The sequence below is a fragment of the Mastigoproctus giganteus genome, chromosome 3 (genome assembly GCF_048544385.1).
Source record: "Mastigoproctus giganteus isolate SK-2022 chromosome 3, ASM4854438v1, whole genome shotgun sequence".
In the NCBI taxonomy this organism is placed as follows: domain Eukaryota; kingdom Metazoa; phylum Arthropoda; class Arachnida; order Uropygi; family Thelyphonidae; genus Mastigoproctus; species Mastigoproctus giganteus.
The window spans coordinates 243,434,520-243,459,467 of NC_143577.1; the positions used below are offsets into that span (position 1 = coordinate 243,434,520).

The following is a 24,948-nucleotide window of genomic DNA, read 5'->3' on the forward strand; positions in this document are numbered from 1 at the left end:
TGTCATAGCATTCTAGAGATATATATTTACAAGTAGTTCATGGTTTTTGTTTTACAGGCAGTCGGGGAGGTGGAGGAGGAGGAGGAGGAGGTGGTGGTGGCGGTGGAGGAGGAGGAGGTGGCGGCGGCGGTGGAGGCCCTGGTGGTGGTTCTGGTATGTCTGGTCGTGATGGTGACTGGAACTGTCCAAATCCGTAAGTCTTGCAGCTGCATTCTAGGTTTTACTTTTGTTAAACCCAATAGAGCTTTTAGGCAATCTAGACTGTGAAGTTTGCCCATCCTCCCAAAATTTATGGGAAATCTTGCAGATCGCTTGGAATAATGTTAGTCCATATTATTAAACTATTATAGACACTGATAAAATGAATCACTAGAATACCATGTCTCTGTAAGACAGTGGTAAAATTTCATGGAGAATATTTTGGTGAGAAATCAGTATAGTTAGTTGTTAATATTAATTATTTCAATATTTTCTTGGAAATTTTTTTATTAAAGAATCAAATTACAGTAAACCCCCACTATTTGCGGTCGCTGATTTAATATAAAATGAAACCTAAAAGAATGTGAATTTTAAAGTGCCGTGAACATTTTCCGCCATAAAAAAACATGGGTGTGGCTATAATCTTTCCCAGTCAAAACAGCGCTCGGTGGGGGAGAGGGGTGACAAGATCGCGTGAGCGTGGATGTTCCTCGCTAATCCTTGTTCAGTATGTATTGTGTGCTTGTCATGGAAGGTTTCGTCATTTGCTTATAATTTATATGCTTATAAATTGAATAAATTTATAAATTGATATGCTTACAAAAGTGATAAATCTACCATTTTGCAGTGTAAAACACTTTTTCGAGTGTGGTAATGGAAAAAAGTGACTTTATTGTGAACAAGTTCTTTCTAACCCGTAAAAAAATATGGCTATGAATAACAAGGGAAATGTGAAAGGTCAAAGAAGGTGATGACATTAGCGAATAAAATTGAGTTATTAGACAATTTCTAATGGTGAAGGTGTCTCTTCAGTGGCAAAACATTAAAATCAATGCGTCGACTGTATGATCAATCAAAAAATCAGAAGAAAAAATCCCTCATAGTGTCCGTGAAAACGCCCTAATTGCTTCAAAAATTTGCTGTGTAACTCGTGATCTTAAATTGGAAAAAATGGAAAAGGCGGGATAAGTTTTTTAGCTAGCAAAGGCGCTGGTTTGAAAGATTTGTTGATTGCCAAAACTTCCACCTGTCATAGTTGACAGTTTAAATAAATTCAACTCTGCTGAATCAGCCAGTGGTGTTGGATGCTAATGTAATTCCCATAATGTGGGTAAAAATTTGAGTGAGGCATTGTGCATAAAACAGAAATAACTGATTTTTCTTGTGTAGTTTTTAGTTTATTCTAAAATATTTTTAGTCAATGTCAGATCCATTATTTCTGCACAATACATTCTTATACAAAGGGTACTAGGAAAGTTTTGCAATATGACGCAACAATGAATCACAGGAAGCTGCATGTTGAGACATGTTCATATGTGCATAGTAGCCGCCGCGCCAAGTCGATGGGCTCAGTTATTCATTAGTAGTGAGAGTGTAAAGTGCTTGCGATGGCATCGTGGTCACGAAATGAGATAAGGACAGTTTTGCGGTATAATTTCGTGCGTGGTTTAACCATAGACCAGTGCTTAGAAGAAATGACTCTTGCACTAGATGATGATTGCTCACATCGTACAACGATATTCAGGTGGTATAGAGAATTCCAAAGGGGAAATTTCACTCTGGAGGATTCTGAGAGGCCGGGAAGGCCACGAACGTCAGTTACGGAGGAAAACATTACTGCTGTGAGGAAAATGCTTGACGAAAACAGGCGAGTGACCTACCAACAGATAGAGGATACTTTGGGCCTAAATGCACCAGCAATTCGTTCGATTCTGCAAGATCATTTGCACGTGAAGAAACTTTGTTCTCTCTCTGGGTGCCGCATCAACTGACTGAAGAGCAGATGACACGACGTGTGACTTGGTGCCGGGAGATATTAAAAAAGTTTGATAAGGGACAATCTCGGTATGTGAACAACATCGTGACAGGTGACGAGACTTGGCTGTACTATTACAATCTGCCGACCAAGGCTCAAAACAAAGTTTGGGTCTTTGATGATGACGACACACCCGTAATTGTCAGAAAATCCCGATCTGTAAAGAAGAAAATGATAGCTGTATTTTTCAAATCGAGTGGAATTGTGGAACGTGTCGTTTTGGACACGCAGAAGACAGTCACAGCTAAGTGGTATACTGAACAATGCCTGCCTAAAGTCATTGGATCTATGAAGAACCTGCGGCCAAAGTCAAGAATGGACACCTGGTACCTCCATCACGAAAATGCTGCAGCTCACCGCGCCAAAGCCTGCACCGAATATTTGACCACGACAGGACTGAAACTTCTCGAGCACCCTCCCTACAGTTCAGACCTTGCTCCCTGCGACTTTGCACTGTTCCCGCATGTGAAAATGAAGCTAAAAGGGAGGCGGTTTTCCAGTGATGAGGACCTTCTACGGGCTTGGGACAACGAGTGTGCTTTACTCCCTAGTGAAACTTGGCAGAACTGGTTTAAAGATTGGTTTCAGAGGATGGAGAGGTGTATTGAATGTAGAGGAAATTACTTTGAAAAAATTAAATAAACAAAGCTGTATTGCAAAACTTTCCTAGTACCCTTTGTACTATGGGGTGGCTAACCTGCAGTGCTTACGGCATGTACAGCTCTTTAGTGAAATTATAATGTGCAACCAGTTTTAAAAATCAGAAATGGTCACACTTGCAGTTTAAATTCCATTTTTATTGTCAGAAATTGTGACTCAGGTTTCATCATGACAGGAATCTAGTTTGTTTATAAGCTTTTATTGTTAATTTTGCATGGGTTGTTAGGGACATGAGTGAGTTCCTCCATGACATTGATTCTAAGGATAAATATTTATTCATTAATCCACATTTAATTTTATTTTATAAATATAAAATTCCTTTACATAGCATTTGTTTGTACCAGGTGTTGGTGAATTGGTAAAGGGGAAGGGAGTGTATTTAAACTGGTAACTTCTGGATCTGCCTCTGTGTCATGCTGCAGGAAAATGTTGGTGCCTCCGTAGCCAGGTGGAAAGGAGCAGCAGTGCATAGCACACTCTTCTTGATTAGACCGGGGTTTGAGCCCGTTACCACCAAATACGGAGGATGCGGAAAGGTCAGGGAATTACCACCGCATATCCTGGAGCAATATGGCCTTAATTGCTAATGCTCCTAAAAACCAAATAACAACACAAACAGCAGGAAAATGTTGACCACCCTTAGGCTAAACCATTGTCTTATACTAAATATAACTAACTCAAACAGTTTCATTTTACTCGGTCAGTTTATTAATCATCCTGATTTCAAATAACCTCTTTCTTTTTAAGTGACTGTGGCAACAATAACTTTTCCTGGCGTACAGAGTGCAATCGTTGCCAAGCCCCTAGACCGGAAGGGGTTGGTGGAGGACAGCCTCCTGAAATGGGTATGAGAGGTAGCGGACCTAGAGGAGGAATGAGGGGGAGAGGAGGTGATCGAGGCCGTGGAGGTGGACGTGGTGGGCCTCCTATGGGAAGAGGAGGATTCGGTCGTGGCGGACCACGTGGCGGCGGTCCTATGAGAGGAGGTCCTGGGTAAGTAAAAGATGTTGAACATTTCTTTACCTTTTTGTGTACTTGGCTTTTTTTTTTTTTAATGGCGTTTTGTTTTATTTCTTGCCCCTTTTCTTGAAGAAAGTGCATTTATTGGCTATAAGTAATAGTGTTTTATAAAATCCATTCAATCAAAGAACTAGTGGGATTAACTGACGATGTTACCAACAGTAAATTCTAAGTGGGAAGCGTTCAAGGAATTAATCGTGGAAGCTACTAAAAGTTTCACACCTATTAAGAAATATTGTTCAAGGTTTAGGCCTAAACGGTTATCTAATGATCTAATGAAACTCGTAATAGAGAAGAAAAATGCATGGGATGCATATAAATTATCAAGCGACTCAGAAGCCTATGGCAGATATAAGCTAGTCTGTAATCAGGTGACAAAGGAGGTTAGGCAGGCAAAGGCAGATTACACGAAATCCTTGGCAAAAGATGCTAAGAAAAACAGCAAGGATTTCTTTACTTTTATAAACTCTAAAAGGAAGGGGATGAATCTGATTGGTCCACTTGACATCGATGATTCGACTGTTGATGATCCTGCTCAGATAGCAAACAAACTGAATGAGTATTTTGCATCTACATTCACACATTAGGAATTATTAAGGTTTGAAAATAGCAGAAGGTTATCAAATTGTAGCAGGATACTTAATGATTTTGGAATAACTGAAAGCAAAGTGGATGAGAAATTGTTGAAGTTAAACATAAGAAAAGCACCTGGGGTGGATGGGACCTATCCAGTTATATTAAAAGAGGCAGCAAAGCAACTAAGCAAACCCTTAGCCATAATGATGAGAGCATCCTTGGACTCAGGGGAGGTTCTCACAGACTGGAGATGTGCAAATGTATCCCCAATTCACAAAGGGGGTCGAAGGGTGACACGGGTAATTACAGACCAGTTAGTTTAACTTCTGTTCCGGGTAAAATAATGGAGTCACTGGTTAAAGATGCATTGCAGCATCATCTAGACAAGACTGCAGCAATAATTCAGACACAGCATGGGTTTGTTGAGGGAAAGTCTTGTCTGACAAATTTGATAGGATATTATGATCTGGTTACAAAGGAACTGGATGCAAAAAATAATTTTGATATCATATATTTGGATTTCAGGGAAGCTTTTGACACTTGTGCATGGAAGACTATTGTACAAATTGGAGCAGAATGGTATTAAGGGTAAGTTGCTACAGTGGATAAAAGGATGGTTAAGTGGGAGAAGACAGAGGGTGGTAATCAATGGGTGCTGCTCTTCTTGGACTAATGTTATTAGTGGAGTCCCACAGGGTTTGGTGTTAGGTCCACTGTTGTTTTGTATATTTATCAATGATATTGATGAAGGTATATTAGGCTTAATGTCGAAGTTTGCAGATGATACAAAGGTTGGCAGGGTTGTTAATGACAGTAATGGCAGTGTGCTACTGCAACAGGATCTAGATAATTTGGGCAGATGGGCTAAGAAATGGCAACTGAAGTTTAACCTTGACAATTGCAAAGTACTGCATATGGGTAGAAGTAACCCCAGAGAAACGTACCAACTGTGTAGTACTACACTTAAGGTGGTAGAAAATGAAAAAGACCTGGGAGTAATTGTGCAGTCAGATATGAAGTTTTCTGAGCAATGCAGACAGGCTGCCAGGGCAGGTCATGGGGTTTTGTCAATGATATATAGGAATTTTGCTAGCAGGGAAATGGTGATTATCCTCTGTATAAGGCAATGGTCAGACCACAACTTGAGTACTGTGTACAGAGAAGGGCAACAAGATTGGTGAGGGGAATGAAGGGATCCTCTTACCAAGAGAGGCTTAAGTTCTGCAAATTGCAGTGGCTGAAGACTAGGCACCTGTGCTGTGATCTGATTGAGGTATATAAGGCCTTGGATGGGTTGAGCTCGCTGAATTCTGATGGGATCCTTCCACTTGTTCAGATTACGAACCTAAGGGGGCATAAATTCAAATTAAGAAAAGACAGGTGTAGAATAGATGTGCGGAAATTTGCCTTTAGCCAGCAGGTGGTTAATTGCTAGAACAAACTTCCATCTGTCGTTGTGGAAGTTGATAGGTTGAATAAATTTAAGGAAGAACTGGACAGGCATTTGGAGGCAATGGTGTGATTTTTTTTTTTTTTTTTTTGGCTCATGCTGCATAAGCTCATGCACTTGCTTTCTTGCATCACATGCCACTACTACTACTAACAATTTTTTAGTTTGCTTCACAGATACTTCTCTACCATTAATATCTGGACAACTATTAATAATTGGCCATGACCTACCCAAGCACCATGTGTTAGCATATAACTATAAAGCTCAGGTCTTTGAGAGAGTAAATGCAAGAGGCCATGCTCAGCAGTGTGTTTGGAATGGCACTGAAGATACCTGGGTTGAAAATTGGTAAGCTGATCTACAAATACAAGTGGACTGGTACCGAAGCTGGCAATGTGATAGGAGAACCCTGCAAAGAATAATCTGTTCAGAATGCAGGTCAACATTGCAGCACACACAGGCTTGGTGGGACAATTCAGACACATACCAGCACAGTGGACAGGATGCTGCACGAGAGCGGTTTGACATGATTGTGTTGCGCTAATGCCAGATGCCATCTAGCTTGGTGTAAGGCTTACCACCATTCTTGGACCTTATACCAATAGAAAACTGCTTTGGGATGATAAGTCATGGTACATGGTCTACCAGTCCTCACATTCACGTCTGGAGAAAGCTACCTTCTGACAATGAAGTTTGGCAGATGTGGCATAATGATCTAGAGTTTTTTTTTTTAATGGGGTTCTCACTCAAAAAAGCTGTTTTAACATAAAGATGCAATTCCACTAAGGTTATCATCTGATTAATCAGAAGTGTCGGGTTCTTCGGTAGAATTTTCCAAGCATTCAACAACATATTGTTTTCCTCTTTTGTTACATGCTGGACATAGTTTGGAGCTGTGTCACGATTTATTCTTCCTTGTAGTAAGCTGTTCTACTTCAGTTTTTAACTTGCAGCAAATCCTTTGATTTTTGATTTGTTTCCACATATTTTCGATTCAGTTTAAATTGCAGTGGTATAGATGAACTTCAGCATGAAGGGTTGTGTTATCAATACGATAAGAATTATCTGCTGCGAATGCTGGAAACGAGATAATTCGACCTTGAAGGTATGAGAATTCCACAATCTTTTTTTCTGTCAGCCAGGTTTGAATGTCTGGGTGGTTTTTTTTTTTTTTTTAGACATCATTGGATATTTTCCATGTGAACACTGGTGTGGTACGTTATCTAAAATGATAATGTGCTGTGTTGACAAACCAAATTTTCGTAATGTTGCCCATTAATTTCTCCATGGTAATTGCCTACAGATCTTTTGGCTCAAATAACATGCATTGGAGTCTTAACTTGCAGATTACATTCTAGATAACTTAGCAGAACTTCTTAAAGGCTGGCAAGCCACGTACTTTTGACATTCTTTTGAACGTTTAAGTGGAATTGAGAAAGATAATTTGTAAAATACCACAAGCAGTGTACAGTAATACCCCGACTTACGCTACTCGGAGTTACGCGGTTCTTGATTTTTTTCGTTTGGCAACACTGCCACCCACTATCTTCAAGGTCGTTTTTCATATGTTATCGATATACGGTGCGACGGCGGAGAATGAGAGCGAAAGATGAACAAAATTCAACTTTGCTGCTTTTATGTTTTTTATATCAGTGAAGGGGAAACACATTTCACCATAATAACGTAAAAACCAACACAATTCCAGCTATCGGTATAATCGCAAATGCAATTAGATCGAGTTTACTACCAGTTTATAACAGATTTCACTAGCAGAAACGCAACTGGATTTTTATTGTTTTATGGAAATGTGAGGTGTTAATAGTGTATCTCTGCCTTTATGGTGTTGTTTATTCAGTTGCTACATGCGCGCAGCTTTGTTTATGCGTATCAAGCGTGCCTCCTCGTTTTGTAATTGTGCTTTATTCCCTAAAAATGAGTAAAATACTTAAAAGGTGTGAAAAGGAAGCGTCCTGGTGAAGACACTGCAGATTCAGAGAGAAAAAGAAAAGCAATTATCGATAAACAGAGGCGGACTGGGTCAAAAATTCTTACCCGGGAAAATTTATAGTGGCCTCATACTATGGTTTATGGCCAAAATCACACTGGCCCACCGGGGTTTCTCGGTAAGGCTTATGGCCAGTCCACCTCTGTCGATAGAGAAAAAATATGAAATTGTGAAACGCTTTGAGCGAAATGAAAGACCATGTGATATTGCACGTGCTACAGGCCTAAATGAAGCAACGGCGAAAAGCACATGACAATTGCAAACTTGACAGGTTGAAAATTGAAAAGGGCTCAATTGTAAAGGGCTTAAAAATTTTAGAAAACATAGACTCCAACGAAGAACGCGTTATAGCTACAGAGCAAGGAATAAAAAAATTATTAGCTTGCTACGAAGAAATTCTGCATGAAAAAAAGAACGCGCTGTGTCGTCAGACGAATTTGTTAGATTTTATGAAGCCATCGACATCGAAATAACTTTTTTACGGAAGTCATTTGTTTTTTTAATACATGTTTTGTATTAATATGTATAAAGAACTGCAATTTTATTAATATTTTTCTTCTAAACTAGTGTTTTTGTTAGTCCTTGGTCCCAATTAAGCAAAATTTATATGTATTTATATGCAAAGTTGTACCCCGACTTACGCGATTTTCGTCGGACCCACCTATCGCGTAACTTCGGGGTATTACTGTATTCAGAAATTTTCAGGCCTTAAATTGCAACTTGAAATCATTATTGTTTTATCGTGTTTACCAGAAGAATGTGGGGTAATATGACTAAGATTCCCGTATATCATAAAACCAAAAACTAGAGATTGGTGTAAAGCCAGTCCATTTTAATTACCTATTTTTTGTATTGATTTACACTATCATAACAAATGTTTGGGCACCATTGCGTTTGGATAAAATTTAATGCACATATTAATAAGATTTAGGCACATTGGCCCCAGTAGAATTGTTCTTTTTTTTTTTAACACTGACTAGTTCCTTACAGCAGGTACTGGGAATTTGCATCCACTCTTTCAGAGCATTTGCCATCTCAACTGTAGCTCATGCATGTTCATCTCAAACGTATTTCAGAGTGAAGTTTTTGGAAATGAAAATTTATATAAAGATATTTTTAATTGATATCTAAGTGTGAAATTTTTAAATTGGAGAAAGATGCATCGAGTGACTAATTTACTAGCCATATTCTATCTACCAGCACTGATAGATGGACCCATGGGATGGTGTATATTATTTGCCACTGTAAAATTTAATGAATAACAGAAAGAAAAACAACACTTTCTATTTGAAAAAACAGCTTGCACATTAACAGGTTTTCATGTAAACTGTTGTCACTTTCTGATACAGAACTACAAACTGATAAAATCCTTATACTTTAATTACATGTTTAAACTTCAAGTACTAAAGCATCAAATGTTTGTTTTTGAACAGCATTTTTAAAATTGGGCTTTTTTGGCCCCACCCACCATTTAGAAGCTGCATTACTCAATGTTCCATGAAACTGAGTTATTTAAAATAATATGAATAATACATGCCCATCTTCTGTTCTTTTTTAATGATTAGTATAGTCAGAAATTGTCAGTTATGGCATTTTCGTACTCATGCAAATTTGTTTATGAAATCAACGAGAAGAAAATTGGGTTGAGGTAACAATGGGGGAATTTGATCCAATGTTATCAAAATTAGAGGTAAATCAATTAATTTGCATATCAATTATTTGATTACTTGTTACTAGTTTTGTCTTTGTTTAGCTTACATAAAGGCTTGTAGTAAACCATCTTTTCCCCACCCTCATGGAAAGTTGCCTCCGTATTGTACAATTCAGAATGTCTGTATTTACAATACTCGGATAATTTGTCATTTTTTACAAGGAAAACTCAAATATATATATATATATATATATATATATATATATATATATATATATATATATTCCCTAAATAGTTGTACATTAAATAGCTACTAATGTTAAAAAAAAAAAAAAAAAAAAATCAACTTGTATATTGTTGTGTGACAGACTTGGAAGTTTTCTAATAATTATTTTCTAGTTTGAGTGCCAAAGTATGAATTTTTATGTTTTTGGCTTAAGATTAAGTAGTAAAGGTGACTTTTTTTATTTGTTTCAGAGGAGATCGTGGAGATAGACGATCAAGGCCATACTGAAGAGTTGTGTAATCTTACTTTATTGATGTAGCATTTATTTCACGGCGCTAAGTCACATGTTTATGTACATTTCTTGTTGTCATGGATGATCATTGTCATTTTTATTGAAATAAAACTTTACACAGTGAGAAGAATATCTGTGAATCAAACATCAGCTTAAGCCAGTCATGTATGTATACTCTGGGTAGCCAATTGTCTGATCAACACCCCCTCCCAAGTTTGTCCTCATTTGTCCAAGGATACAATTGATCAAAGAAACTAGTTGAATTTTATATTATTTTAAACAGTTTTGAAGTTAAATGGTGAAAATGAGCACTATGCTTCAGTAACACTTGGGTGGTCAGATCATCTATTTTACTGTTTCAGTGTCATTAAAATTGAGATCCCTTTCAAAAGGGTGCATTGGCTTCTTACAGAATACATTAACTTGCCCTTAACTTAAAGAGCAAGTTGTATGCAGTGTGTTTACATTTCAGGCACATTGGCAAATATTAAAAATTCATGAATTAAAACAAAAAAAAAAAAAAAAATGAACAAGTCAGTGACTTATATGCATGAACTGAGAATTTTCTGAGCATCCGTCACATTTCTCCAACTAGTGTATATGGCAACAAAATGTTTGTTGCCATATACATTTATTGCTTCAGCTGCAATAAATGGTAGCCTAGGTAATATGTATTAAAAAATAAATAATTGGTCTAATTTTAATGAAATTTGGGGAGGCCAGCAAATCATTCTAACAGTGGGAAGTATAAAATTTTGTGAAAATGCATAAAGTGGACCCCTTCTTTACCATTGTTTCATTGTACGATCAAATCACTTTATGGTGGACTCCATAATAAAATTCCATTCACTGAACGATATGTAGTAAGCACCGTTCATTGTGGTCACGTTTGCAATTTTAATTTTTTTAAATGGCGATTCTAATAAGCAAAAATGGGAATATTATCCACATGCTATAAAAGTAAAGATATAAAGCACAAATTTACACTTTATTACATTACAAAATTAAATGATATGTGAAAATTGGGAGAATTATTTTCCACAAGTTTGCATAATTAATGCTGTAAGGAACATACTAACTGGTATTCCTGTAAAAATCCACAGAATTCCAGCTATCGGTATTATTGCAAATGTAATAAGATCAAGTTTTACTACATGTTTATAATAGATTGCACTAACAGAAAAGCCCAAAACTGCAAATTGTTTTTGTTTTTTGGTAGTTATCTCCATAAATGTGCTTCAGAAAAATATCACAGTGACATTCAAAATTGGTTTTTTTGAAATTTTATTCTATAAAGTGGTGTTCTAAATATAACTAATATAATTCCATTATAAAAATCACATTTTAGAGATATAGTTTAGTTATAGCAAAAATTATAACTTCCAGGGTCTTGGAACGAATTACCAAAAAACAGTCCACTGTACTGGCAGAGTTATTAGATCCAGGTGATGGGTGAAAGAAAAAAGTAAAAATTGCTGGATTTTTATTGGTCCGATTTTAATGAAAGTTAATGGCTTGACACATCTTTTTAAAATGCCCAAATAAAAAATTTCATGATTTGTCCACCTGGAATAGAGTTGGTACAGATGGAGATGAGGTGGAGTCAGTAGGTGCATATATATACTGTCTAACATGCCTAGAAATGAACATATGCCATTCTTTTTTATTTCTGGCAACAAAGTTATAATTCAAATAATTACGAATTTATTAAAAAGTTAAGGGTTTAATAACTGAATAAACAATGTAACTACTGTACATTTTTAATTACATTGTTTGGATTTGGAGAACTATCCTGTTCTTATTTTTGCAACAATGGGATTTAAACTGCAGTGGTGATGTTGCTAGTGGCAAAACAAGTTGCAATTGTGAGATTGCTATTGCTCACTTTAAGACAACTTTGTCTTAAAGATTGTGCAAAAAATTGTTAAATGATTTGGTACCATTTCCTTTAACTTGATGAGGTTATATTGCCAGCTCCTTATCTGTAATCTTTATATTTAATTCTTGTTTGGGTTGTGGGTGAACCCTGCAATGTTGATTTGTGCTGTCTTTGGTACCTCCACCAATTTTTAGTAGATTTTGCATTATGTAGCATATTTTGAATAGACATCATGACTACAATGTGGTGGTTGGCAGTCAAGTTTCAGAGGTAGATATGAATATTGGAAGAGGAAATGGTGAGACGGATGTAATTATTGAAGACTGAAAATGGCAAGTTGATAAACTTGAAACAAATACTCCCCTGTATAGTTTATATTATTTTTCAGTCTTGATTTAATGTGATGATGAGATTCAACACAGAATCCAGAAATGTCACTAAACTATTTCATAACCCTTTACAGCTTTTAATTAGGTTTTATTCCTCTATCACAGCAATTCGTTTATGAACTTCACCTTCTAACAATCGTAAAATATTTATCTCTTTAATGTTATAATCTATTTAATGGTATAAACAGTTTGTTCCTTAAATTTCTGTATTGAATATTTATAATTAAATGCATTGGGTTGATGAACCCAAAGTGTAATATATATTTTGATTTCTTCACTATTGTGGTTCCAAAGCTACTTACACCACTGACATTCACACTGTGGTGCGGTAGTAAGTGAATGCCATCATTCGGGAGTGGGGGTGAGCGAGCTTGTTGTGCAGTATGCAGAATGTTGGCCTAGAAACAGTAGTCTGAATAGTGTAGTCAAGATTTGGGAGCATTTTCTACTGAAAGGGCAACCTAGGGATACTTCTTACCTTCTGAGTTATAGCCTGGTTTTGTTTATTCATAGGGCAAAGCTAATGGTGCCCGAAGAATTAATTTTTTTATTATTATTATTATTCACACTTAAGTTACCGGTGAAAACTTGTCAGGGCAAGTGTTGAAGCAGCAGTTCATGCCACGGAGCATCTTGCAGACATTTAGAAAATCCCATTGATCCAAATTTTTTAAACAACATCCACAATCTGTTCTCAGCAAACCTGTGCATACGAACTAGGGTGGCATAAAAAAGGGCCTTGGTGTGTCCTCAAAAGAAATGTAGCAGATTTTAATGTGACAGTATGCAACTGAGCTACCTCTACCAAACCAACAACTAGGATACTTATTAATTCATGAAGCATGCTGGAGCCCATTGTGTGTGAACCAAATTTGACTGTTTCCATTGGAACTTCTAGCAATGCAAATATTTCTAGAAACAAGAAATGCATGTGATTTTTGCCGTTGAGCATAGGTGGCAGTTAAAATGTACCAATCAAGTAGCCACCAGAGGTACCAGCAGTTCTAATAAACTGCTGATGTGAAGAGTGAGTGATAATGTGCAGATTTTTCTGTGCTCATTAGTGGTTGTTGAGAAAATTTTAAATTTGGCTTTTTATTACATTCAAAATGGTAGCTGGTATTGTCCATCTCTATAAACACAGTTGGGGAGTAGATTTGGCAGTACCTTATTTTTGGTCCACTTGCTGCAGTTTTCAGAGTTCTTATCATCATGATAAGAACTCTTCTGCTTCAATTTAAAAATTAGTAAGACATTTACAAACCAAGAATAATGATTCAGTTGAGTTCTTCCCGATTGCTGTAAGCATACCATTTTCACTCTCCGATTGCCAACAACTCCCTACATGCGTAGAATAAAATGTTCCATCGATATATTTGCTTTCTGTCAAATATAGTATTTCTTATCCTTCATAAGTATTGATACTACAAGGATGCTATTTCCAATTTCTTAATATGTTCCTTGCTGCAATCCAAATTTGTCCTTTACTATGGGCAAAAGTTTATTTAAAGAATGGAATGTTTTTAGTGTATTGTGTAAAATACACAGTTTCTATTTTAACACAATTGTTTTTACCAGTAGGAGTAGAAAACTTTGTTTTTCAATATAGCTTGCTTACCCTCTTTTAACACTACTTTAACTATGATTTGACAAACTCCTGTTACTTCAATTTTAGCTTTGATGTAATTCTTTATATCAAATTCTGACTTTCTTGAACGTAAATATGCACAATTTCCCAACCCTATTTGGTGATTTTCCAGTAATAAATTTGGACATTTTCAAACTCGCTTTACAGTTTACACACACTTCCAGGGAAATGGCTAATTACACCTAATACAATCGTGTGTGTGTGTGTGTGAGCAATTCTCCACAAGTTGCTGGACTAGAAAACTACTGATAAGCAGAAACCGACAAATTCATTAGCTGTGCTGGCGTGCGTAATCAGGAAATCTAGATTTCTTTAAATGTTTTGCTTATGGTGTAGTTTTACTATATCTAATGCTAGAGAATAGGATACCAATATAGTTAAGCATGGTTATGTTTGAATTGAAAGTGAAGTGATGGGTTTTAATGGTTTAGCCTTTGTGCAAAGCTCATGGGGTAGAAATTTTATTCAGTGTGGTCTGTGCTTGTTATCAGGAGAGTCTACTTCTACAGGGATGGGATGGGATACACTTAGAGTATTTGCTGATGCTATCAATGCAGCATTAGGTGGGTCAGGAAACTGCTAGCTTTGCGGTGGGATTCACAGACTAAAAGGATAAAAGTAGTTGCAGGCAGAGGTGAAGGTAATGCTTGCACTACTTCTATTAGAATGAGCAGTGACCTGGAGCGAGGGGTGCTGGGGGTTTTAGGAACTGATGGCAGTCATTGTGAAACAAATACATGGGCTTTATTAGGGTAAATAAGAATAGGTACATGTACACTTGCATTGTATACACGTACATATTAGGAATACAGAATTGGAATTTGAGGACTACAATGTGTATATTGTAGTCCTCAGGCAGGATAGAAAGGGAGGAGGGATTATGCTGTTAATTAAGAAAAACAAAATCAAAAAAAGTGCATCCAGTTGACATAAGGGTCAGTTTGGTGTGACTTTTTAAGCATTGGGAAAGCAAAAAGAAGAGTAGGAGTGTTCTGGGCCTGATGACTCAAATAAGTACAATGAAAAATTGTACAGAGAAATAGTGAGCTAGTAAATCAATGTCTTATAATGGGGGATTTTTAGCTTCCCAGATATTGACTGGAACTTGAGTTGGTCACTAGCAAGACTTGTGGATTTATTGGATGATTGTCGAAGCTGCTACGCTTTTCATACCTTTATTAAGAAATATTGTTCAGGGTTTGGGCCTAAATGGACTAATGAGACTCGTAGCAGAGAAGAAAAATGTATGGATGCATATAAATTAGCAGGCGACACAGAAGCCTATGATATAAGCTAGTCTGTAATCAAGTCACAAAGGAGATCAGGCAGATTACAAGAAATCTTTGGCAAAGGATGCTAAGAAAAACAGCAAGGACTTATTTACATATAAACTAAAAGGAAGGGGATGAATCAGATTGGTCCACTTGATATCGGTTCAACTATTGATGATCCTGCTCGGATAGCAAGCAAACTGAATGAGTATTTTGCATTTACATTCACACGAGCTATTAAGGAAGGAAAGGGCCAGAAGTTTATCAAATTATAACGGGGTGCTTAGTGATTTTGTAATAACAGCAAAACAGAGGAGAAATTGGAAGTTAAACATAAAGGCACCTGGGGTGGATGGGATCTATCCAGTAATATTAAAGGAGGAGGCAAAGGAACTAAGCAAGCCATAATTATGAGAGCGTCCTTGGACTCAGGGGAGGTCCACATGATCCCCAATTCACAAAGGGGATCGTACAGACCAGTTCGTTTAACTTCTGTTCCAGGTAAAATAATGGGAGTCACTGGTTAAATATGCATTGCAGGATTATCTAGACAAGACTACAGGAATAATTCTGACATCATGGCTTTGTCAAGGGGAAGCCTTTTCTGACCAATTTGATTGGATACTATGTGGTCACAAAGGAACTACACAATTGCTCTCAGGTCGTTTTCATTTTTTTACCGCCCTAAGTGTAGTACCACACAGTTGGTACGTTCCTCTGGGGTTACTTCTACCCATATGCAGTACTTTGCAATTGTTAATATTAAACTTTAATTGCCACTTCTCAGCCCATCTTCCCAAATTTTCTAGATCCTGTTGCAGTACCACACTGTCATTAACAACCTTTGTATCATCTGCAAACTTCGACATTAAGCCTGTTATACCTTTCATCAATATCATTGATAAATATACAAAACAGTGGGCCCAACACCAAACCCTGAAGGACGCCACTAATAACATTAGTCCATGTAGAGCAGATCCAAAGCTTTTCTGAAATCCAAGTACAGTGTATATCAAAATTATTTTCTGCAAGAGCAGGTCATGGGATATACAGGAATTTTGTTAGTGGTGAAAGGTGATTATCCCTTTGTATAAGGCAATGGTCAGGCCACACCTTGAGTACTGTGTACAGGTCTGGAGGCCTCATTTTATGAAGGATGTAGATTTGCTTGAGTGTATAGAGAAGGGCAACAAGATTGGTGATGGGAATGAAGAGGTCTTCTTACCAAGAGGCTTAAGTTCTGCAAATTGCAATGGCTGGAGACTAGGCACCTGCGAGGTGATTGTTTGTTATTTGGATTTTAGGAGCATTAGCAACTAAGGCCATATTGCTCGGGTGATATGCGGTGGTCATTCACTGACCTTTCCGCATCCTCCGTATTTGGTGGGCACGGGCTCGAACCCCGGTCTAATCAAGAAGCGTGTGCTACGCACTGCTGCTCCTGGCTATGGAGGCACCCCCTGCGAAGTGATCTGATTGAGGTGTATAGGGGCTTGAATGGGTTGGGCATGCTGAATTTTGATGGGATTGCTCAGATTATGAACCTAAGGGCATAGATTCAAATTGAGGAAAGAGTTGTAGAATAGATGTGCAGAAATTTGCCTTTAGCTAGTGGGTGGTTAATTGTTGGAACAAACTGCCATCTGTCGTGGAAGTTGATAGTTTAAATAAATTCAAGGAAGAACTGGACAAACGTTTAGAGGAAATGGTTGTGTGAAATTTTTTTTTTTTTTTTTTTTGGTTGATGCTACATAAGCTGATACACTTGCTATCTATTACTTTGGCTTCAGGAAAATCAGTGAGAAAGAAAGATTGGTTCATGGAAAGATTAAACTGGGACTGTTCACTGATTTCATGTACTTTCCATTGCATTATGCTGTGTGTTCTAACATCAGTTGGTTTCCTTTCAGTTATTACAATTTGATCAACTGGTAGTGATTTGAGTGGTTTTAATTGGTTTATTGGCTGTTGGTTTCCCTGGTGATATCATTATGCCCCTCTTTATTTTCAGTTTGTGTGATTCAGATGAATATGTATTGATGAAGCTGATTGTCCATTAAGTATTAACCCAGATTGTCTTTGCTCAGCACCACTGTATTCATGCAAATTTACTATTACGTGAATTTTTATTTGCAGTCTGTTTTATTTTATAGTTTTTTATTTTTACAGCAAAATTTTTATGCATCACATCAGTGTGGTTTGAAATAATTTAAAGTAGCACCACATGGACTTGCAAATTCCTTACGTTTAAAAGATTTTCCTTGAAAAAACACTTCACAGATGACTTAGAACAGCCAACATACATAGGCACATTTACACTCAGTAGTGAGGAAGAGGGGGGCCTCTCTAGGGTCATGTGCTATGGAACCCTTTATGCATGATTATGTGACATGTCATTTGAGATATTGTTCTTTCATTCCCCATACTGTATTTGCATCTGGTTGGGCATGTCAAAGGGATAAAGCAGCAGAGGATGTAAAGATATCACAGTGTTTCAAAATGTGCATGATTGTGGGAACTCTTGCATTGGGTGCTTCCATGTCAGAAACAGCATGCCTTGTCGGTAGCTCAAGGGCCACTGTGGTTAAAATGTACAAAGAATGGTGTCAAACCACCTGCTGGCAGAACTAAAGGATTAACCAGGATGGATCTTTGTGGTAAGCAAAGGGCACAGTGCATTTACGGGCTCAACAGCAGATCACAATACAGTGAGGAATGCAAGAACAATATCGTGAATGCTGTGGTGCCAACAACACTGCTTGGATACTGGAGGATGAAGAAATGAGTGTGCTGGTCAGATGAGTCCAAATACCTGCTGCGACATGTGTCCATGGAACCATTGTGTATGGTGCTCACTATCCAGTGAGTGCTTAATATGCATTGTTTTGCTGGTAAAATGACCCCTGGTGCATATGGACCAATGTTTCATTGGTGCTTTTTAGATGACCATGTTGCATTTTTTTCCTGGGCAGAAACAGGATCTAAGGTGATAATAAACCATGCCTTTGGGCCTACACTGTGCACAAGTGGTTTGAGGAATACAGAGAAGATATCACCCATCTTTATTTGCCTGCTATTCAGAGCAGTATGCACATGACTGTTCTGCAGCCCGGATTGGGGATGCATCCCCTGAGAGGTCACTAGAGTTGTCCTTGGTTTTGTCTCTTAAGACATACTTGTTTTTTCAGTGACAGAATTTAATTTAGTAATGTGCCAAGTTTTAATCTGTTCAGTGCAATGCAGCCACACAACATGGAAATTACTGTATGAACACTTTCCTTCAATATATCCATGAGTTCAATACCACGTGCCCACTTTAGTTGGTTACTTTGACAACATGCCAGGAATATTCCATTTGTTTAGAAAAGGAGAAATCTGTATATCCAAGAAAATTGTATTCAATGTTAAATATTTTGATGAAGCATTAAATGACATTAAGTATACCAATCAAGCAGGCAGTAAAGCATACCAATGTAGAATGGTTAAAAAGAGTCCAGGTCAAGCTAAACAATGTCAAAGGAATTTTTATTCTTATTTTTTCAATTAAAATTTATTTATTATAATAAAACGATTTATTATTTATTCTCTGAACCAATTTGTAATATTGGACAATGTTAGGTAGCATGTAGGATTATGATATGTGGTAAACCCACATGTTGAACTTCCCCAATTTCAAATAATAAGATTGGTCATGTTCAAGGAATTTGAGGGGACTAGCTTGTGTGGGTAATAAAATATAAAGGAAGATATATATACTTATACATCTTCCTTTTTAGGCAAAGAAGAAACCTGAAATGAAGTTTTTGTTCTGGTTTTTAAATGCCATAGGAGTTCTCAGCTGTAGGATGGATGGTTTAATTCTTAGAATCTTTGGTCTCCACTTCATCGATGGTTTGACTGTTGATGATCCTGCTCATGTAGCTGACAATGTGTATTTTGCATCTACATTCACACATGAGGAATGCTGTAGGGAAGTGGAGACCAGAAGCTTATCAAACGGAAGTAAATGATTTTGTAAAAACAGTAAAGTAGAGGAGAAATTGTTGAAGTTAATCATAAGAAGGGCTCTTGGGGTGGATGGGATCTATCCAGTTATATTAAAGGAAGTAAGCAAACCCTTGGACTGGGGGGGGGGGGGTTCTCACAGGCTGGAGATTTGCAAATGTATCCCCAATTCACAAAGGGTGAGTCGAGTAATTGCAGATGTGTTAGTTTAATTTCTGTTCTGGTAAAAATAAAGCCACTAGTTAAAGAAGCAGAGCATTGTAGAATCATCTAGGCAAGACACCATGGGTTTGTTAAGAGGAAGTCTTGTCTGACCAATTTGATTGGATACTATGATGTAACAAAGGGACTAGATGCAAAAAATAACCTTGATATCATATACAGAGTGGATCTCGGTAAATAGTACAAAAGAAAATGCCAATAACCAGAACTGACACATAGCTGTCAGATTTACAGATGCAATTACTGATACACCAAAAACCATGTCTGTCTTGAATGTAACATCTAGCAAATGACCTCCATTGGTATCGATGCATTTTTGCGAGCACTCCCAGAAGTTTCTCATGACATCCTGAATCATTTCCTGTGGAATGGCCTCAATCTTTTCTCCGATTGCCATCTTCAAATCCCCAATACTGTGTACCCAGCGGGTACACAGTATTGGGGAACTTTGTCTTTGGGATATTCCAAAAGAAAAGTCTGAGGCTGTCAGGTCTGGAGACCTAGCTGGCCACAGGACATCCCCAAATCGTGAGATCCATCTGTGGAAAGAACTTTAGCTTAGCCATGGTAACGACCCAATTGCTGGGAGCTTTGCTGCAGAGCCTCATGGATTCATTGGACATTGTCGGGTGTATGCACTGTCTTTTGGGTCCCTCGTGCTTCTTATAGGTGACCGAATCCGTTTGTTGCCACTGTTTCACCCACCTGGATATCATCCTTCTGTCAGGAATGCGGAAATGGCAGTTGCCACAGTGCAACTCATACTTCTCGCACATGTAGGCCTCCACAGCCTGAATATGCACTGGCCAATGACTAATGGCATACTTTTGTGCTCCGTTGGGCAAGACAGGTGGCACCACCACACTCCTTTCTGCAGAGGTTGTCGCTTGTTATTGTACTATTTACCTGTACTTGAATTTCAGGAAACTTTTGATATTGTTGTACATGTGACTACTGTACAAATTGGAGCAGTATGGCATTAAGGGCAAGTTGCTGCTATGGATCAAGGGATAGTCAGTGGAAGAAGACTGGTAATTAACAGACACTGCCTTTCATGGACTAATGTTATTTTCCCTGTGTTCGGCCCATTGTTCTCTATATTTATCGATATAGATGAAGGTATATCAAGGTTAATGTCCAAGTTTGCAGATAATACGATGGTTGGCAGGGTTCTTAAGGATAGTATGCTACTGCAACAGGATCTAGAAAAGATGGGCTGAGAAGTAACAGCTGAAGCTTAACACTGACAAGTGCAAAATATTGCATAACCCCAGAGAAATGTACCAACTGTGTACACTCAGGGCAGTGGAAGATGAAATAGAACTGTGGGGTAATTGTGCAGTGAGATATGAAGTTTTCTGAGCAGTGCAAACAGGCTGCCAGAGCATTGTTGTCAATGATAAATGGGAATTTTGCTAGCTGTGATAAGGTGGTTACCCATTGTATAAGGCAATGGTCAGGCCACACCTTGAGTACTGTATACTAGGAGACTGCAAGAGCCTACATTTTTTTTTTCCTGGCTGAATTTATTTTTCAAATTCAATCCCCCCAACCGATTTTTATACAACCCGATTGAAACTTTTTATAAGTAAAATCGCTAGCATTAAGTTTGGGAAAATATCAGGCAATAAAAACCGCTACCAATTGCCATGGATTTGCTATTCGACACAGTCTTCATATAGCATGATAGGTGTGTTCCTAGAAACCCTCATGCAATGCAAAATCGTGCAATACAAACAACAGGCCCTATGGGAAAATAGGGTTAGGTACCAACTCAGATTTGTTACTAAAACAAATAATTTTAATAAAATATTGCTAATGCTTTTGCTTCTATTGTAAGCAAACTTTTGTTCTTTGTTTGATTTTCTATCCAAACAGATGACAGTGGTTCCATCTCTTCCAATTCTTTTTATCTTGATCTAATGGATTTTATTACACTTTGAGTTGTTCCTCCTATGAAAGTTTTTATTTTCTCTGCATTCTTTCTAATTATCAGCGTTGCCTCGTTTAGGCCTGTAGCACGTGCAATATCACATGGTCTTTCATTTCGCTCAAAGTGTTTCACAATTCATATTTTTTCCCTATCAAAAGAGGCGGACTGGCCATAAACGCTAGTATGAGGCCACTAGATTTTCCCGGGTAAGAATTTTTGACCCGGTCTGCGTCTGTCTATCGATATTGCTTTTTTTTTTTCTCTCTGAATCTGTAGTGTCTTCACCAGGACGTTTCCTTTTCACACCTTTTAAGTATTTTACTCATTTTTAGGGAATAAAGCACAATTGCAAAATGAGGAGGCAAGCTTGATACACAAACAAAGCTGTAAGCATGTAGCAACTGAATAAACAACACTGTAAAGGCAGAGACACTATTGACACCTCACTAGCTCACATTTCTGGGGATTACTACCATAAAACAATTTCCATTTGCATTCCTGCTGGTTGAATCTGTTATAAACAGGTAGTAAACTCGATCTAATTGCATTTGCGATAATACCGATAGCTGGAATTGTTGGTTTTTACGGTATGGTGAAATGTGTTTCCCCTTCAGTGATATAAGTACATTTTCAGAATCTTCTCTTCATTCCTATCGTGTTGTGTTCAGTTGGGGTGATTCCACATTTGACTGCTATTTCTTGTAAACACAGGCGAATCATGCATAAGTGAATTCGGTTCGTGTTATACACGATATCGTTCCCTATTTATAAATCGTGTATGATTGAATTCTTGTAGTGTAAACACGTGTTATACGAGGACTGACTGTACTAGCTTACCTGCTCACAACAAAACAGACTACATTTCTTCAGGACAAGAGAAAAACTTTGCTACCAATTGCTAAATTTTGCAAAAAATGGGTACCACTAGTAATTATAATTCCAAAACAAATATTGATAGCCACCTCCTCTTTACATGCCTTTTATTGCAAATTGTTGTGCAAAAATAAAATAGTCAACACTATCGTACTTAAATTGGTTCGACGGTCTTGCACTGCCAGTCAGGCTGCACTAAAATTTCTTTCGGAGCTTGAAGTGCTGATGGATCATTTCCATGAAAGAGTACAAATTTCAATGAATTTTATGAGTGCTCCTTATTGGTCAAAAGTGTCAACAGAAAACTAGTACACATTTTTTCTAATGAACCTTTTAAGAATTTAAATACACAAAATATATGCAAGAAATAGTCCAAAATGTTTGAAATAATTCATTGCAATTATTTATACGTGGCCTGGGACCATGAGTACAGGTCTGGAGGCCTCATTTTAGGAAGGATGTACAGTGGAGGGGAACAAAGGATTGCTCTTACCAAGAAAGACAGGAGCGTTCTGCAAAGTGCAGCGTCTGGAAACTAGGAGACCCAGAGCACCTGCAAGGTGATCTGAGGTGTATGATTGAACAAGCTCCATAATGATGGGATTCTTCCTCTTGCTCAGATTATGCACGTGAGTGGGCATAAGTTCAAATTAAGGAAAGTCAGTTGTAGAATAGATGTGGGAAACTTGCATTTAGCCGGTGGGCATTTGATTGCTGGTACACTTCCATCTGTCATGGAAGTTGATAAATTCAAGAAAGATAAATCCAACTGGACAAACTTTTGAAGAGAATGGATGGTGAAATGGGAAGTTTTTTTTTTTGGCTGATGTATAAACTTTCTTTCTTGCATCATATTTTTGCCTCATTGTTCTTCTGTTTTTGGAGCCCTGCTAGAGTATACTTTAATCCGGCACTGAACAGGGATTAAGTTTTTGTCATTGTATGAAATAAATTTTTGTATTATTAATTACCAGTGGCAGCTGCCTTAAATGTACCATTGAGCTATGGTACTGCCACAATAACATTGAAAAAATAAAAGTGAATAATTTTTTGTAATGACTAAGTGTTATTACATGTCATATTCATAAGTTGACAGCTAGAAGAGAAACACCATTCTGAAACTGGCTCTCATGGGATAGATATATTAACCCGTGCATGCACATGGTGACATTTGGAACTCTTCTGTATATGTTCAAGGACAAATAAACGTGCCAGAGCAAAAACTGGTGATCATTTTGTAGTGTTCATTTATGAATAAGATAAAGTAATAAACATTTTGGTATTAGTAGTGGCAAATAATGCAAGCTTATAAAGCATTAGCAAAAAAAGAAAGCTTCCCACATTACCTGTCCATCTCTAATAGTTTGTCTATCCTTGAATTTAATTCAAACTACAGTAGACCCTCTCTAATCTGGATTAATTGGGGGGGAGGTCATCTGGATTATCAGTGAAACAAAAGATTGCCCAAAAGATAAAAAAAAACCTAGAACACAAATATATAGAAAATTTAATGATATAGGTAGTGCTGATGAAAATAAATAAAAATATATCATTGTAGAGCCTTTATTTAAAAATTATAAAAAGAATCGATAGAAGACTTGATTTACCAGGACACTTTTCAAGACTCCGAAGTAAAAAATATATATATCCACCAGAAGGAAATCAAAATTCAAGTAATAAATAGAATAGGTATAAGCAGGATGTTTTGCAAGTTGTAAATAAGCAACAAGAAGAGGTGTGTATGGAGATGAATGTACTTATCCTGCAAATGCCACTTAAACAATGGAAAGAGAATGTTTAGCTTGTTTTAGTGCATTGCATGGATTGTGTTCTGTCGCACCACAAAAAGACAAATTTTGTCAGGAGTGTCAATTTTTTTTTTTTTTTTTTTTTTGTTTAGAAATTGTGAAAATGTTTGAAAGCACAACTTCAAATTAAACCTTAAACACCTCAATCAGATTACCTTGCAGGTGTTGATTGAAGTGGTTGAGTTACTGCAATTTGCAGAACTGAAGCTTCTCTTGGTAACACCACCCTTCTGTTCCCCTCACCAGTCATTGCTCTTCTCTGCACCCATTGCAGCAGATCCAGATCCTAAAATGAGGCTTCCAGGACCATTGCTTGTACAATGGGATAATCACCACCTTATCCCTGCTAGCAAAATTCCTATATTTCACTGCACTACTCAGAGAACTTCAAATCTGACAAAAGTAGCAAAGAATTCTTTATGTATACAGTGGCAGACAAAAACTGCATCACTTGTGAATTTTGCAAATGTTTTGCACTGCATTATGAGTTGCAGAAATGTTCAAAATGCATTTGTTAGATGGGATATATATATTTCTGTGAATGAAATCCAATAAAAAGACTACCTGATGTATCAATTGCCATAAATATCTTCCCAAAGGGTAAAATGTGTAATTAATGGAAATATCAGAAATCATGACAACCAAACATACATTGCATTTACATCTACAAACTGAAATGACAAATTAACGTAATAGTACTGTAAATCAGCAAAATAAGTCAATGTGTTTTGTTTCTCCTTGAGCTGTAATTACAGCCTTGCAACGATCTGGCACAGAGTTAATCAACTTCTGGATATACAGTTGGCCAATTTCGTGGTACCACACCCTTACAGTGCTCTCCTGCAGCTGAATCTTACTTGTTGGCTTCTTCTGAGCAATTTTAGATGACATTATATGCCTGCAATTTTCAATAGGGTTCAAATTTGAACTGTTGCCAGTCCAACACTAATGCCAACATTTTTGAGGTATGGCTGTGCCTTAAGGGAGAAAAATGAGGGAAGACATTGGTGCATGTTTTAAGCCTTG

The 24,948-nt window shown here is 37.4% G+C and overlaps 1 protein-coding gene across 4 annotated transcripts in view; it reads left to right on the forward strand.

Moving 5' to 3' along the window:
• Positions 1-10,024, forward strand: part of LOC150088979 (uncharacterized) — a 129,743-nt gene extending 119,719 nt beyond the window's left edge. For all 4 annotated transcript variants that reach the window (XM_090369740.1, XM_090369742.1, XM_090369743.1 and 1 more), the window contains 3 exons: positions 58-193; positions 3,422-3,667; positions 9,854-10,024. In XM_090369740.1, the coding sequence (XP_090225866.1) occupies positions 58-193; positions 3,422-3,667; positions 9,854-9,890 (419 nt within the window). In that variant the 3' untranslated portion in view covers positions 9,891-10,024. The remainder of the gene's footprint in view (positions 1-57; positions 194-3,421; positions 3,668-9,853) is intronic.
• The last annotated feature ends 14,924 nt before the right edge of the window (positions 10,025-24,948 follow it).